This window comes from Chiroxiphia lanceolata, chromosome 10, assembly GCF_009829145.1.
Source record: "Chiroxiphia lanceolata isolate bChiLan1 chromosome 10, bChiLan1.pri, whole genome shotgun sequence".
NCBI lineage: Eukaryota > Metazoa > Chordata > Aves > Passeriformes > Pipridae > Chiroxiphia > Chiroxiphia lanceolata.
In genome coordinates this window covers 6,180,753-6,195,415 of record NC_045646.1, presented here as the reverse complement: position 1 = coordinate 6,195,415, position 14,663 = coordinate 6,180,753, and the positions used below count along the sequence as shown (strand labels likewise).

At 35.8% G+C, this 14,663-nt stretch overlaps 1 protein-coding gene across 1 annotated transcript in view; it reads right to left on the bottom strand.

Annotated features, from left to right (window-relative positions):
- The window catches only part of NAALADL2 (N-acetylated alpha-linked acidic dipeptidase like 2), a 470,164-nt gene that overhangs the window by 69,655 nt on the left and 385,846 nt on the right, over positions 1-14,663 (bottom strand). The window contains 1 exon segment of the mRNA XM_032698178.1: positions 8,050-8,196. Within this exon segment, the coding sequence (XP_032554069.1) occupies positions 8,050-8,196 (147 nt within the window).

Genomic DNA, 14,663 nt, shown 5'->3' with positions numbered 1-14,663 from the left:
TTGAATGCAACATGCCATTTACTCTCTGAGTAGAACAGATATTAAGTGGCATCTTCCTTAGATATACATATTTCCAGTAACTAGATGCTCACCAGGCTATCAAACAGAAGCAATTAACTGGTGTCTAAACAAATTTCCTCACGTTTTCCCATATCCCACTGACCCTGTTAACTTCCAGGCTGTCTTTCCTCCACTGACTTTCAACAGTCCTCAGTCAATCCCAAGAAACTGAAGAGCCTATGAGAGAATCTGCAAGGACAGAGTTACAGCAACAACATGTACTTACGCAGTGTGAATGAATGCTAAAGAAGCTGTGTGGTTTTGCTGGCATAAGACAGGTTTATGCAAACGACTTCCCCCTTCTGGATGCACCATGGAATGTTTGGGACACCAAAGCACTAGGATTCGTGAGACCAAACAGATTTTTTTGGAACAGAGTAATGTACCCAGTTGATGAGGACGTCATCAGTTTCACTAGCACTGGTGTAATAACAAAGATGCTCTGCCATGAAATTAAGTAGCTAAATATTCATATTATTCAATAAAACAAGTCAAGCAATCAATTGAACATCAAATGTATTTTGTCCTTGTAAAACACTGTGTCATTAACCTTAACAATTCAGCATGTTCTCACTACCAAATTCAACTAAATTAGCATCCAAGTGAACAGATGGACTAATGTATTAATGAATTACTGGTGAGTACTACACTAACCCTTGACTGAACTGTGAAATTAAAAAGCACTAATTTATGCTAAAGACAGAAAAGAGAAAATACATCAGTCAGAAAAGTACAATGCGAATAAAAAAACCCATAACTATTGTAAGGACAATATAGCCTATGAGTTAGAAAGGCAGCTGTGGTTTGGGACCTACCTTAACAGGTTGTCCCAAGCAATCTACTGGGGACTCTTCAAACTATATTTTGTTATACACTGGCAGTTCACCACTTGTCCGTGAACAAAAAAATGAAACCTCTCTCTTCACCTTGACACAACTGACTCCCACTGCTACATTCCTTGTTGACTGTAAAGTTCTACTACATAGTTAATACACTCTATCAGCAGCAATGCAAACAGCATCAAACTCTCCAGAGACAGTTTCAGAAAAGGAAATCCTGGGTTCCCAAGCAAACTGCCATTCTGAGACTGATACACATTGCTCCTTGCAAAGACTTTCTGGTATACTAAGCACACTAGTACTTTGATTCTTTCAGAAATGCATGAAACATCTCCTGTAACTCCCTATGGGCAACTACCAGCTGTGTTATTTCCTTAAAAAATTTAACATATACCAGGGAGACAGGAGACGTAAAAGAGGGAATGCAGGGAGCCATGCAGAGCTGTAATTTTAGATGGAAAAGCTACCAAATTGCAGATCATCTTAGCAACACACTGCTGTTATGCAAATTCCCTATTAGTCTACATACAGAAGGAGAAACATGGCTTCTGTTTGGGCTAAGAATCCCCTTGGAATTACAGACTCAAACAACCAGTGCTAATTCTCTTCTAAGAACATTCACACATATGTCCCAAGCCTGAGTTCTCTCTTGAGCAGCTAAGGCTGGTAAGCACATTGGTCTACCCTGATCCTTCAGAGAAAATGATGCCATGATTCTTCTAATTGAATTTCTTGATAAATATACTTGGCTCTTTTTAATTAATTGGTACTGGGTGACACTTGGTAAAGGAGGACACAAAAAATAACATAAAAAACAAACAGAACATTTACCAGAAGGGCCTGGTCAGCTGCAGATAATTCAAGCAGTCAGTCAGAAATCTCAAGACTACCTGCCTTGCCATACTCTTTCCTGACTGGATAGGGACTGGAGGACACACCAGAAGTAAAGGAGAAAATCATCTGCATATGGAGTAACAATGAGATTTATGATGTGATGCAAAATGGTGCGATAACTGCATTAGAAATACAGAGATCCAAAACTTCAGAACATAAAAGTTGTTTGATTTTAAGCACTGGAACTGTTTGACCAGTAAACTACATTAGTAATACAAACCCAGCTCTCAGTAAAGGATATCATAGGTCAGACAACTCAGGTTTGCTTTAGATGTACACACACAGTTACAGGTTGTGCTTGTGGAATTAAAATTATACCACAGCCTTTGCTTCCTTCCACAGTGCCATGTCGATTATATATATAGATGCATATACATACAAAAATAAAGTGTGTCTGGGTGTGGTACGAACACCAGCTTCCCATTCACTTTAAAATGACACAAGGCAGATGCACTGAAGAGCACTCCATGCTATCTAAGCCCTCTCTCTACACTAACATAAGCACATCAAAGAGACAAGAGCAGCATGCAAAGTTCTCTCCATCAAGGACAGTTCCTCTGTTTCTTTTCCTCTAACAAAGGAAACTTGGAAAGCTTTTGATTTCTTTCGAAAGAAGTGCATGATGTGTCAGTCTAAGCATGTAAATACCGAAATCAAGAAACTGCAGTAAGTTTCCCCAAAGAGTGATTAAAAAAAGGAAGAAAAGAGGGCAAGATGGGGGGAAGGGAGGAAGCAGAGGCAGATGACAAAAACAACTGAAAAGCCACATTCACTGAAGAGTTAAGATTTAGTGGCCTCTGTTTTACAACAGTGTGGGTGAAAATCACTTTTAAGGGCTCTAATGAAAGTTGAAAGTTACCTTCAGAAAGTTATGCATATTTCAACAGAAATAAAAATCATTATGCATTCTCTCTAAAGAGGATACAATCTCAAACTGTCAAAATTCTAAACTCTTCTACATATATTACATACAAATGCCTTCTATAAAGAAACCTCTTTTCATTTTTCTTCTAAATTAGCTTAGTGGTCCATGGTATTACACTATTGTGGTCTAGTCTGTGAATAATGTGACAGGCAATTTTTATACTTCTTGCCTGTACTTAAGTTTGAGTGAAGATACGGAAAACAACTTTTATGGTCTAGGTGTAAAAGTAAATGTTCTGTAAGTCCTGCATACCCAAATGTGGACCTCTGTCATGAAATGTTTCATGCCAAATATGTGTTCATCAATAAATAACAACAACAACAAAGTAAGTTTTTTTTTAATAATGTGCATGTGCAGTAATTTTAATAATGTGCATTATAACAAAATTATAATGCTAATGTTGATATAATCTACCACAATATCATAGAGGGGATTTAAGATTCTGTGTTATCAGATAGGAATCATTATGTAATAGGATGCTCCAAAAAGGATGAATAATATGCAGATAGCATAGGAAATCATCTAGCTATAATTTAAAAAACATCTGATTCCTCGTGAAACTGCTGACTGCAATGACACAAAAATGGGTAATAACACTCATTTTCCATCCTGAAAAAGGCTCAAAATACACCTGTACCAGCTTAAGTTTGCAGGTGATTGAATCAGCCTCAAAATACTAAACCGCTCGATGTTGTTTGATTTACAATGATGAAGAAACAATCAAATCTCTAACTGAAACCATGGAAAATCCAGTTTATATTTTCTCTTGTACCCAAACATTAGGCAGCCACAGCAAGGCTCTTTTTCTCAGTCTCTGTGATGTACTTATGCTCCAGGACTTCAGCAGCTATGCTATAAACTGTGCTGTGAAAAAAACAACCAAAATAAATTAACTTGCAACTAGGGGGTTGGTTGTTTTCTCATTACACAATACACTTCCAAATACAGAGGTTTTAAAAGCTACTTTTCTCTGTCCCTTCTCATTAAAGAAAAAAGGCAAGTGTTGACATTGGAATGTTGAATCCAGCAGAGCAAACTACATTTTTAAGGTGCTCCACTGGAAGGACAGAAAATTATAGAGATGATGCTCATATGAAAAAAAAACCCAAACAAACAAGGCAAAGCTTAAAGAAATAAGGTAAAGAAATAAAAGCAGTGTAAAGAGGAGTTATGGATAAACTTCTGAAGTACTGAGTCTCTCCAACAGATAAAACTATATAAAACTTTAGCTAGAGACAGGAAACAACACAAAATTTTCAAGACTGTGCTGTTTTTATATAATAAATGCAGTGTAAAAATGAAATGAAGGATTTATGCCAAACAACATTTTAAGACATGGATTCATGTTTCTTTCTCACTCATGTCTCCAGATACAAGAAATTTCATACAAGTTAGTAAGTAAGCAGTCACTGTGACTAAAAGCATTTTCTGTTACCACAGCCACAGATCTGACTAATGAAACTTTTAGTGCTGTAAAGTTTTGATAATTTTAAATGCCTTTTTTTTTTTTTATTGTGTCGATCATTCACAAGAGCAGAGTTTAGTCTGCAGTGAATGTCACTTCATATGGAAGAACACAGTCATCACTCTCACAACTGAAATAAACCATTTAACACTAGAATTTCCGCTAACATGCAAATTTAAAAAATGTCAAAAAACACCAGAGAAGGATAAAAAAAGATGTGTAAGGGAAGAGAAACAACATAACCTATAAGTGATAGAGCAGTATCTTCTATTATACAGGCACACAATCCATGTATATCCATTCAAAAATAACTAAGATAAATTCAAATGGAAACTGAATAAGTGTTCTTCAGAACATACACCACCATATCCAGTGTTTTCAGAGTTATTCCTAATTTACAATCAGGTAACCAAGAACTGAGTTTTAGTCATGTAGATAATATGTTCTGTTTACAAAATTGAAACACCACAGGTAAAGAATTTATATCTAAGACACTAAGCAGAGTTGTGAAGAACAGTGATGCGTCCAAACCTGCACTTTTGTCTGTTATATGCATATATTTTCTGTCATTATGGAGGATGTGTATGTATTATACCTGTTACATCATTTTTTGGTTTGAAAATACATTGTCATACAAGCATTCAAGAGAAAAGAAATAATCCATATATGGAAAAAAAATCAGAATTTACTCACTTGCTCCAAGTTTGTTATTACAGATGTATCGATGCTCATATGATTAATTTGATTATTATCCAGCTTTTACTGCAGTACAGAGAGTAATTAAGACAAGACTGTGATCTAAGATCTCTTAGTTTATGTTGCTCTTACTTGCTGATGTAAAGCTAAGTGAATATGTTTCTAATACTGTTGTCTGCTGAGGTGAAGACTAATAGAATCATGGCCTTCAGTAATAGCAACTCTGATTTAAAGTCAACATTATGTCTCTCTCTGGAGGCTCTACATAGTCACTTGGACGCAAATGAACCATTACCTTTAATAGCACGACTCCTCCTGAAAGAGAATCAGCAGTAGTAGGAAAATCTGATCAGCCTTTTTCCTAAAATATTACAAATCAGAATGTGAATCTCATGTGGAGTAAAAGCCAGGGTACCAGAGGTTATGAGGAGAGGAAGGCTTTCTTCAGCAACTGCTAGAGAATCCTTGGAAACTGGTGTAATACTGTGTTTTTTTCCACTTGAGAAATTCTTCCAAGTTTACTTACTTTGAAACTAAAATGCTGCATATTTCCTGCTAGCGAATAAATGAGCTGCATTTCACTCAGTGCATTTTTACAGTAGTGGTTGAATTCTCAGAATGCACTTTACTGACTCAAAGATGTGACCACGGGCATTTGCCAGGCAGATTTAGCCTCCCTGAGGCTGTGGGTCACTGTATTATGCAATTTCAAGCCAGACAGTTTTACCTACTCTTCTGGCCTGAACGTTTCCTCTTACAACTTTTATTTCCTCTTATTTACTCCTCAGGTTCCTGTCAATGAAAGGCTTTTATAACCTTCTCTCTGTAGACCAGCACTGCACTGGCTGTGTAAGAAATGCATTTCTAAGTGTGACCTGCAGCTGCTGCTCTGTAGGCAGGATACAAGCACAGGTCTTTGAGCTTTTTTACTCTAAAAAAGGTTTTTTCGACTGTGGAATAGCATCAGTTTTACGTGACACTGCATGCTGGCTGACAGGTGGGTAAGATAAACAACTCATGTATATTCCAAAGGAAGACCAATTCCCGAGCAGGTCACAGCAGTGAAAGTGAGAGCAAAGGAAACCAACCTGGTAAAATGATAGTCTACAAAAGCATGTCAAAACAGCCCATTTCTGAAATCTGCTCTCCCCAATCTTGTTTTGCAATGAAGCTGACAAAGCTGAGGCGTAATTTAAAACACTGAATGGCTTGGAAACAAACAAACAAACAAAAATCCCTCCCTGCAAACCAACAGATTATTATCAGTCACTAACCTGCATAACAGAAATTCCTAACAATGTTTATTAATATGGCTGTAAACAGAATAATTTGTCTGCCTTATAATATCTCTGTTTGATACAATGAACAGAATCCACAATAAACAATTGCAATAAGCACTAAAAATAAACAAGACTGCTTGTTGATAGAACACAGGAAAGGCAACAAGCCTTTCTTCTGAAGGATTGTTAACAATCAGTACAATAAACAATAAGAATAGAGCAAATAATTCAAATTTAATCATTTTGAATAACTTCACTTTTAGGAAAAAGGTCGACCCTCTTACCAAGAGAAATTTACACATTTTGCCAAGCAGATTTATTTCTCACATCGAATAGATCTCATGGGGTCAAGGTCTCCTACAGTCTGAGAAGTGCAGCACATCTACTTCAAGGCTGCAGATTACACTTACTAAGTTTATTTCAAGGAAATGATTTTGCAAAGACAAAAGCTGAGTTTTTAACAAAGAACTAAATTTACAGTGTCATGTTTAAGCAAATATGGAAACACTTCCTTTTATGATTTTAATTACATTGCTGAGTCATTCTGTGGGACCAAAAATGCATATTTACAAGGTTAACTGAACACAAAGAATAACTGTGGATTAAAGTAGACAATAGCCAAAGGAACCTTCAGTCTTCATATTGTAAATGTTGCTGGGAAATACTATTTTGATATACTGAAGTTTGCAGATTCCTTCTCATGCACTATAGATCCTAAATACACAGATCTTGAATGAAAACTACGTGGAGTAGCTGCTAAGTGACAACAAAAATTCACTCTGGACCAAAAGCCTGTCATAAACATTGCACTCATAAGTCTTCTGCCTTCACATTTTCCTTACAGCCTTTGCCTAGTGTTTAATCTGAAATAGAAAACTTTGCCTAATAGGTGCCATGAAGTTTAGAACACAGAAGTCTCCTTATTTATATAAATTCTTGACTTAATCTATTTCAATTTACACAATGACATGACAGCAATGCTCTGTATTTGGCACATCTCTGTTTTGTTTTGCATCTATGAAAGAGAAACATTAGCATGCAGTGTCAGAAGCATTCCAGTTCAGCCCAGCTTCAGCTTTGTTCCTGAACTTGGAAAGATGTGTGTATATGGAGATGAGCACAGTGCAAAAGAGAAATGAGGAGAATATGAAGTCAATGCATCATTAAATTTCCAAGAAAACACACACCTTTTCTCATGCTTACTTTATCTTGGAATAACTAATACCATGTTTCCTGATCTTCAGCTGACCAACTGAGAGAACATTTGAGTTTTTCAGGTGCAAATAACCTACAGTAGGGAAGGCTGAGGAAGGACAAACTTCCCTAACAGTTTATCTGTGTCCAATTCCCACCCAGTCCCCAAACAGTGTAAAACGCCTCTTCCTTCCACTTACCTTGCAGAGGCTGCTGGACTGAAAAAGAATATGGTGTTTTGAGGACTCCAATCAAGCATACAGATCTTTACCCCAACATTTATATTAGAGAGTCATATTTTGCCACAGTATGAAAATGGATATAAAATTCATTTTGAAGGTTGTATCATCCTACTGTGCAGTAAAAAATTATACACCAATACCTGTTTCCTCTATGTTGAAAACAGACTGAAAAGGTGGGTTGGATGATATGTAACCTATACAACTATCAGAATTATTAACATTTTTAACATAATAACATAACGCCCTCCAATTTTTATCTGTTTCTTTGAATACCATATCCCTGCAAAACCAGTCCCTTTGAAGCTCTGTGGTAATACTCTGGAGAACTAAAAAAATGCACTTACAGGAGATAACTTCCCACTACAACATGCTTGTCATGTGAGGATATTACCTGAGAAAATATAATTCTATCTCTCTGTTATTTTCAGTTTGTCCATTTTTTATTCATAGCTACCTCTGAAGTTTTGATGTCCTCGTAAGAAAACTGCGTGGCAGGTACTCCGAGATGGTTGATGAAATAGTCTGAATCACCCTGTATCTGCACAGAACTCACATTAGATCCTGGACATCTAGTCTCTTCCACACAATTGAGGCTCTGGCTCTGAAAAAAAAAACCCACCACAAATCAAAGCTCTACTTATTTGCAACCAGACTCTTGATGACTTGTAGCAGCATCTCATTTACATGGCATTCTTTGGGTTGAAGCATCTTGAACAAAGCAGAGAATGAAGTTTGCTGCAACATGGCTGAGTTTTTCAGAGGAAAAAGAAAGTAATGTTTAACTGAGATGTTAGGAGAGGCAAGAGAAGCAGCAAGGAATGTCCCATACTGGCCAGGAGATTAGAGGTCATCATGGTTCCATTTGAAAAAAATATTTTGAGGTCTTTAATGGCTACTAAGGAATCAATTCTTTATTCAGTTATAGCATGTTCTGCTACAAGAAAAAACTGAATGAGATGATCATATTCAAGGTATCTATGGTCTCTGAAATGCTGACATGTAAAGAATTTGCTGCAATTGCAGAGTAGGACTTAAGAGAAAAACATAATTAAATGGCTAAAGATATACAGTACACATTTTCTGGGTAAGTTGCTTAAAACAATTCTTGCCAGTGACATCTTTGTATTTCTTTCTCGTTAAGTATTTAACGGTGAAATCTTAGCAACAGAATTGTAATAAATGTAAGATGAGAACTGGAAAATAAGCTCCAGACTGAGTGCTAGATATTAGTGTAGCTTTCAAATATATCAGGTAATTAAACATTTAATAAACAGTACGCACAAAGGCTTTCAACATCAATTATAGCAAATAAGCTACTTAGCTTGTTAGCTTTTCAAGAATGTTAGGAAGTTGAAGTACTGGGACTATTTGCATTTAGGTAACAGTTTATATAACAACTTCCTCATATCTACCTACTAAATTACTTGCTTGCTACCAGAACAGTGTAAGATTAGTTCTCCTTAATGTACAGCAAATTCTGTACATTAAAGTCCTGAGGTTGTCAGGAAAATGTTTTAAGGGTTAGACAGAGACAAATCATGGTATTTTTCCATCTTAAAATTAGCATAATTATTGCTTCACAGTTTTATTTCAGTGCTATGAGGAATGCAATTGCATATTACCCAGTCTAAATAATGGCTGCAGATTCTCACAGAAAATTATTTTAAAATACCTTCAAGAAATAGTTTCTATTTCATAAGTATTTTTGAAAGATGGTTATATCATTCCCTTTATTTTGTTAAACATTTCTGCTCCTGCCATTCTTACATAAATTCACAGTTGTGCAAGGTCCATCCAAAAAGTTACGACAGAAACAGCAGAAGCCCAAATCATAAACTCATTTCCAAAGATGTTTTTAAATAACCACACCTGCATCTTCTACAGTCTTTCCCACTCAAAAACACTGCATAGGACACATCCACCCAAAAAGCCATGCTTATAATTTTATGGATATAAATGTATACAAGATCCATTGCTCCTTTCAGGAATTTTAAGTGTTTAATGTAATATAGCGAAGTTTGAATTAGTGTCTCCTCACTTCCTCATACTGCCCAACACAGCTGGTAAAGTTTCATAAATGATGAACAGCCTGTTCTTCCTTTAATGTTTAAATCTTACTGAATTATGTGAAATACAGCTTTTGACAGTTAATTCTGAACAAACACCAACCCCCACTTCTGAGAGCACACCAGGAACTGAAGCAAGAGATGTCTTCCTTTTCAGAAACCCAAGTCTGACATGCAACCAGCATTCTGCCCCTCAGAAAACACCTTAGCACATTCAATTTCAATCCAACATTTGAATAATTTGATTATTTAAAAAGCATTAAGAATGCTTCTAGAATAAATTGCCAGCTACATGCAGCTAACTCTCTATGGTATAGAGTAGCCAAACCATATTTTTTGAGCTAGTGAGCCTTACAGTAAAAACACACACTAGCACTATTTAGAGCACTTAGCTACTCAGGCTGGGCTCCAATCAAGCCACTGGTTAGCCAGTAATCATGGAGTGCTTCATATCAGTGCAAGGATGCACATTCTATTCATAATTGAACAATTTTATTTCTCTGGAGTTCATTTTGGGTTTTAGCATCATGTTACAGGTTTATATTACAAATTCAAGAAAATGAAGAGTACCATATGGCCCATTAAATACATTTAATTTGGGTTAATGTTCTAAAATAGATCTGACACATCTAAAGTATAATCAAGTGTTACTTCACTGCAGACCTTATTCTACCACTAATTAGAACTAAGCATTCATAGGTGCCTTCTGCTACCATGTTAAGATCCTGGTATAAACAAAATCCTACTATATAAAAAAAAAATATAATTTATTGGCCACTTTGTCAGTTAGTTCTAGTTACCCTCTTTTCTTTATGTGACATTAGCTTAAAACATTTCCAGCTTTTGAAAATGGATTAAAATATCTAAGTTGTTCTTAACAGGGCAAATGAAGAATGACCAATTATTCTTACAATATGTCAGTGATCCCAGCTTCACAGCTACAGCAAGGAAGCTTATTCTTCATGAATAATCAATCTCTATTTCTTGAGCTGAATCACCACCTGTGTTAAGAACTGGTGCAAAACAAATGCATTTAAGAACCTGAAGTATAAGGCAGACCATCTAGATGAAGTAAAATTATCTAAGCAAAGACCTACAGAATTTATTGAATTAGCCACAATGTAAAAACGCAGAAAACAAAAAGATTAGCATCTTTATTACTCTAAACGTGTTATGCTAAATGAACAACAACAGGTAATAAAGGCCAGAGGAGCTCCATAGCAAAGGAATCAAAAGTATACGTCTCTCATCTATGAACACCTGCTACACTCTGGCAAACAAATCATTAGACGAAGAAGGTTTGACAGTTCTTAAAAAATATTATGAGCTGTTTGCTTTGCCTGACTGCTGAAATCTACTGAAAAAAAAAAATCATGGAGCTTATAGGAATTATATTAATTCTATGGCAAGCATACTCCTCTGCTTTTTCCCAGCTGATTATCAAGTTTGGTTGTAAACATCTTGTTCTGATCCCTGTCTTTGCTGATTGATTATATATATTGCTATTAATGCACATGAGCTGTCCATAAAATTATTAGCGAGATTTATTATGGCATGTCCCCTTATAGACTTCAAAGTGCTTTTAAAATCAACTAAAGGCAACCAAGGTACCCAATACTTCCGTTTTGCCCAACATCATAGAGCAAAACAACTACACAGAAATTAAATGCACAGTATTGCCCACATTTTGAGTCTTATCAAACTGATTCATGTAGGACATGATTCAAGTATGCACATAAAAATAATTCTCAATTATATACACTCTTTCTCTGTGTAAGAAAGGAAAATCTAAATGTGCTGATGATAATTAATATGCTATAGATGGAAAACATATTTGTTCTGACACTGTATTCACTGAACCAAGAAAAAATCTAACTACACAACACAAGCTGCCAGACATAAAACTCCAGTTTTACTTTTCAAAAAACTTAAGTAAATTTTGCCTTTTCACGGTGACTTCCTAACAAAACTGGGAAACTATAATACAGCAGTTATAAAACAAAGCATGGAGAAATACCTATACTGGTGTGAAAAATTTAAATACATTGTTATATATTGTACTGCTTTGCAAATTGACATTATTTTCAATTTATTTTATAGCTAGAAAACATGAGACAAGCACGAACCTGTATTTCTTGTTCTGGGCTTTCGTTTCTGTTAAGCAGTATTTGTATTCTTTTAAATAATTGTCTTTTTTTAAAAAAATATGACTATCAGTGAAAGGTCTATATAATAAGTGCAACTTCACAGGACTAAACAAAATTTTAGATGTAAAATTTACATCAAACTGGCAATAAATATGAAGGCAAGGTAGTAAAAAAAATTATATAGTCTAAATTTAATTTTGTATCCTGGACTTTTTCTACAGTTATCTACTGACAGTCTCTCTCTGATTCCTGATGCTTGTTATACAATTTTGAATTACATTTATCCTTCCTATACCTAAATTGAAGTCATACGCCTTATTAACTCAGATGTACCTGTTGCCAACACCCAGTACAAACTGCTAGGAACTTTAATGGCTTTTTTAAGGAAGGTAAAAATCAAGCAGGTATGCTCCCATTTGATAAGAGAACTTCACAATAATCAAATATTTAAAGCTAAAATTACATAGCACGAATTATATAAGTGGCAAGACTGCAATTGGAATGGCATCAGCAGTTCCAAACATCTCAGTACCTTAAAAATTTAATAAAAATAATCAAGAAACTATTGAACATAGCTATGGTAGCTGTGTTTCTCCAAAGATTTCACTTACTCCAGACTTCCATACTCATCAACCAGAAAATACTTCATTACAACTTCTTCCACATTTTCTCATCAGCACAGATAAAGGCAAACTCTCCAACATCTCAGGTGAAATGACTTTAAAGACTAAATTTCCCTGACCACAGGCTCAGCCTCAATATTCATTGAACTACTTTTATTGATAATAAATTTCAGAAAACAGCTTAAGATTGTATTCCATTACAATGGGCCCAGCAAAGAAAATACTATATTAACAGAGGGAACCTGTCCCCACACCCAACTCTGAACACACTGAAAATTTTGGATGCTTTTTTCTTTAGAGCTTATATTTTTAAAACTAGTTTTTTAAAACTAGTTTTCAATATAAACAATTTTTGAGCATGGAATTGTTGCATTTGTAAGTAAATGATGTAGTAGAACTATTTTTTGATTATGTAAAAAGTAGTACTTTCCTGGACTTAATAGCGTTCATACTTTTTCTTCCTGTTAATCAGCAGCAGGAACGCTGGTCAGTGTTAGTTGTCACATAAATAATGAGATACTGTGAAACCTAGGTTTAACAAAATGCAAATAATTGGGTTTAGCACAAAACACTAATACTTTGGGACTTGATAAGAACTGCACGACTTCCCAAATGTTTTGTGCTGTAGTAATGTTTGTTGCCAATATAAAAACACTGCTTAAGTGGGTAAAAGGATTAGGATTTGACAACAAGACCTCATTTTCAAAGAGGTTATATTTTGTACTCCACGTAAATAGCTGTGGCTTGTAAATCATTTTAAGTGCCTAAAGGCATCCTCATTCTATAATACGTAGAGTCAGAAATACTGTGAACCCATTTCAGTGTAGTCTAACTCTGTGATGATCAGGTTCTGCCATGTTACTCATTTTTGGGATGCATCATTCAGACCCTCCAAATGGATATTAAATAATTCATGCCAGTGAGATTACAGTCTTGCTTCTCCATAGCCCACAGGAAAAAAAAAGTTACTCATCACTCTAAAGGGGACAGATATGTACACTCACTCTATTATTTGAAGAATTATATCATATTTCAGGATCTCATAAGTGTCCCAAGCAAGACAGTTGGGAGGTTGGATATCAAATGAATATGCAGCAATATATTGTTCACATTGGTCTTCAATACAGTAGCACAAAAAGAAAAAATCAGGAGAGAAAGCTTCCACTATAAACTTTCCAATAAAAGTGAGCTGAGGCTCACCTTGGAAAGTAAGACGACAAAAATAAATGTATAGAGTTTTAATGACCAACACTCCCCCAGCAGTGTGCACAGCACACACCTGCAGAAGCTGCTTCTCACTCAGCTGACCAGATGGCTCAAGCTACCCCAGCACTCTGAACTAGTTTTAAAAAACATCACAAAAACAAACCACACACAGAACAAAATCTGCACTAGCACTACAGCAACTAATGTTAGAAATTAGGTCTAGGGTTGGGTGTAATACTGATACTACAGTTTGTAACTACTGTAATTTACATTTCCCCAAACCATCAGCATTTCTATGTCACATTTTCTAAACTACACAGAACTCAGGACCTGTAGCACTTCCACCAGAAATGTTTCCTAGCACTACTTCCCAAACAACTGCACTTGCCAAAGTGCAAATCAGCTCAGCTAAGACACCCTCATGAGCCTTATCATAAAGCTGACCCAGAAAAGCAGACGCATCAGCTCTGCAGAGAAGGTCAACCTGCCACTCTTTCCCCATGCAGAGGTTTGTTTCACTGTGCTGAGAGCTACAATCTGCTACTTATGAACACAACATAAACTAAAGTGTTTCACCAGAAAAATGAAAATTCATTTAACCCTCTAATATATGAATGTATTATGTACCACATATTCCCTACCCCTCCACACACTGCCAATATCCAATACTATGTCAGCTCTTTTAAAGAACCCAAGAATCCTACTGCATCATCCTGCATGTCTCCAACAATGCCCCCAGAGGCAGGACAGACCCATAACAACACATTGTCCAAGTAAGATGGGACACAGATATAAATAAACATGGTATAACCAGTGCAATGGTCAGGCTTTTAAAGTGGGTGAGAAATTTGCAGTCAAAATCTCTACTTTTATTACTCTAATCAAAGACCAGAGTATGCTCAGTTTTAATAGACACAAATGAAGAAACTTTTTTTTGGCACGTCACACTGAAAATCAGATGTAATAGTCTGGAGGAACTCTCTTGATACACTGGTAAACTATTGTAAATCTTCCCTCATGGCAGCA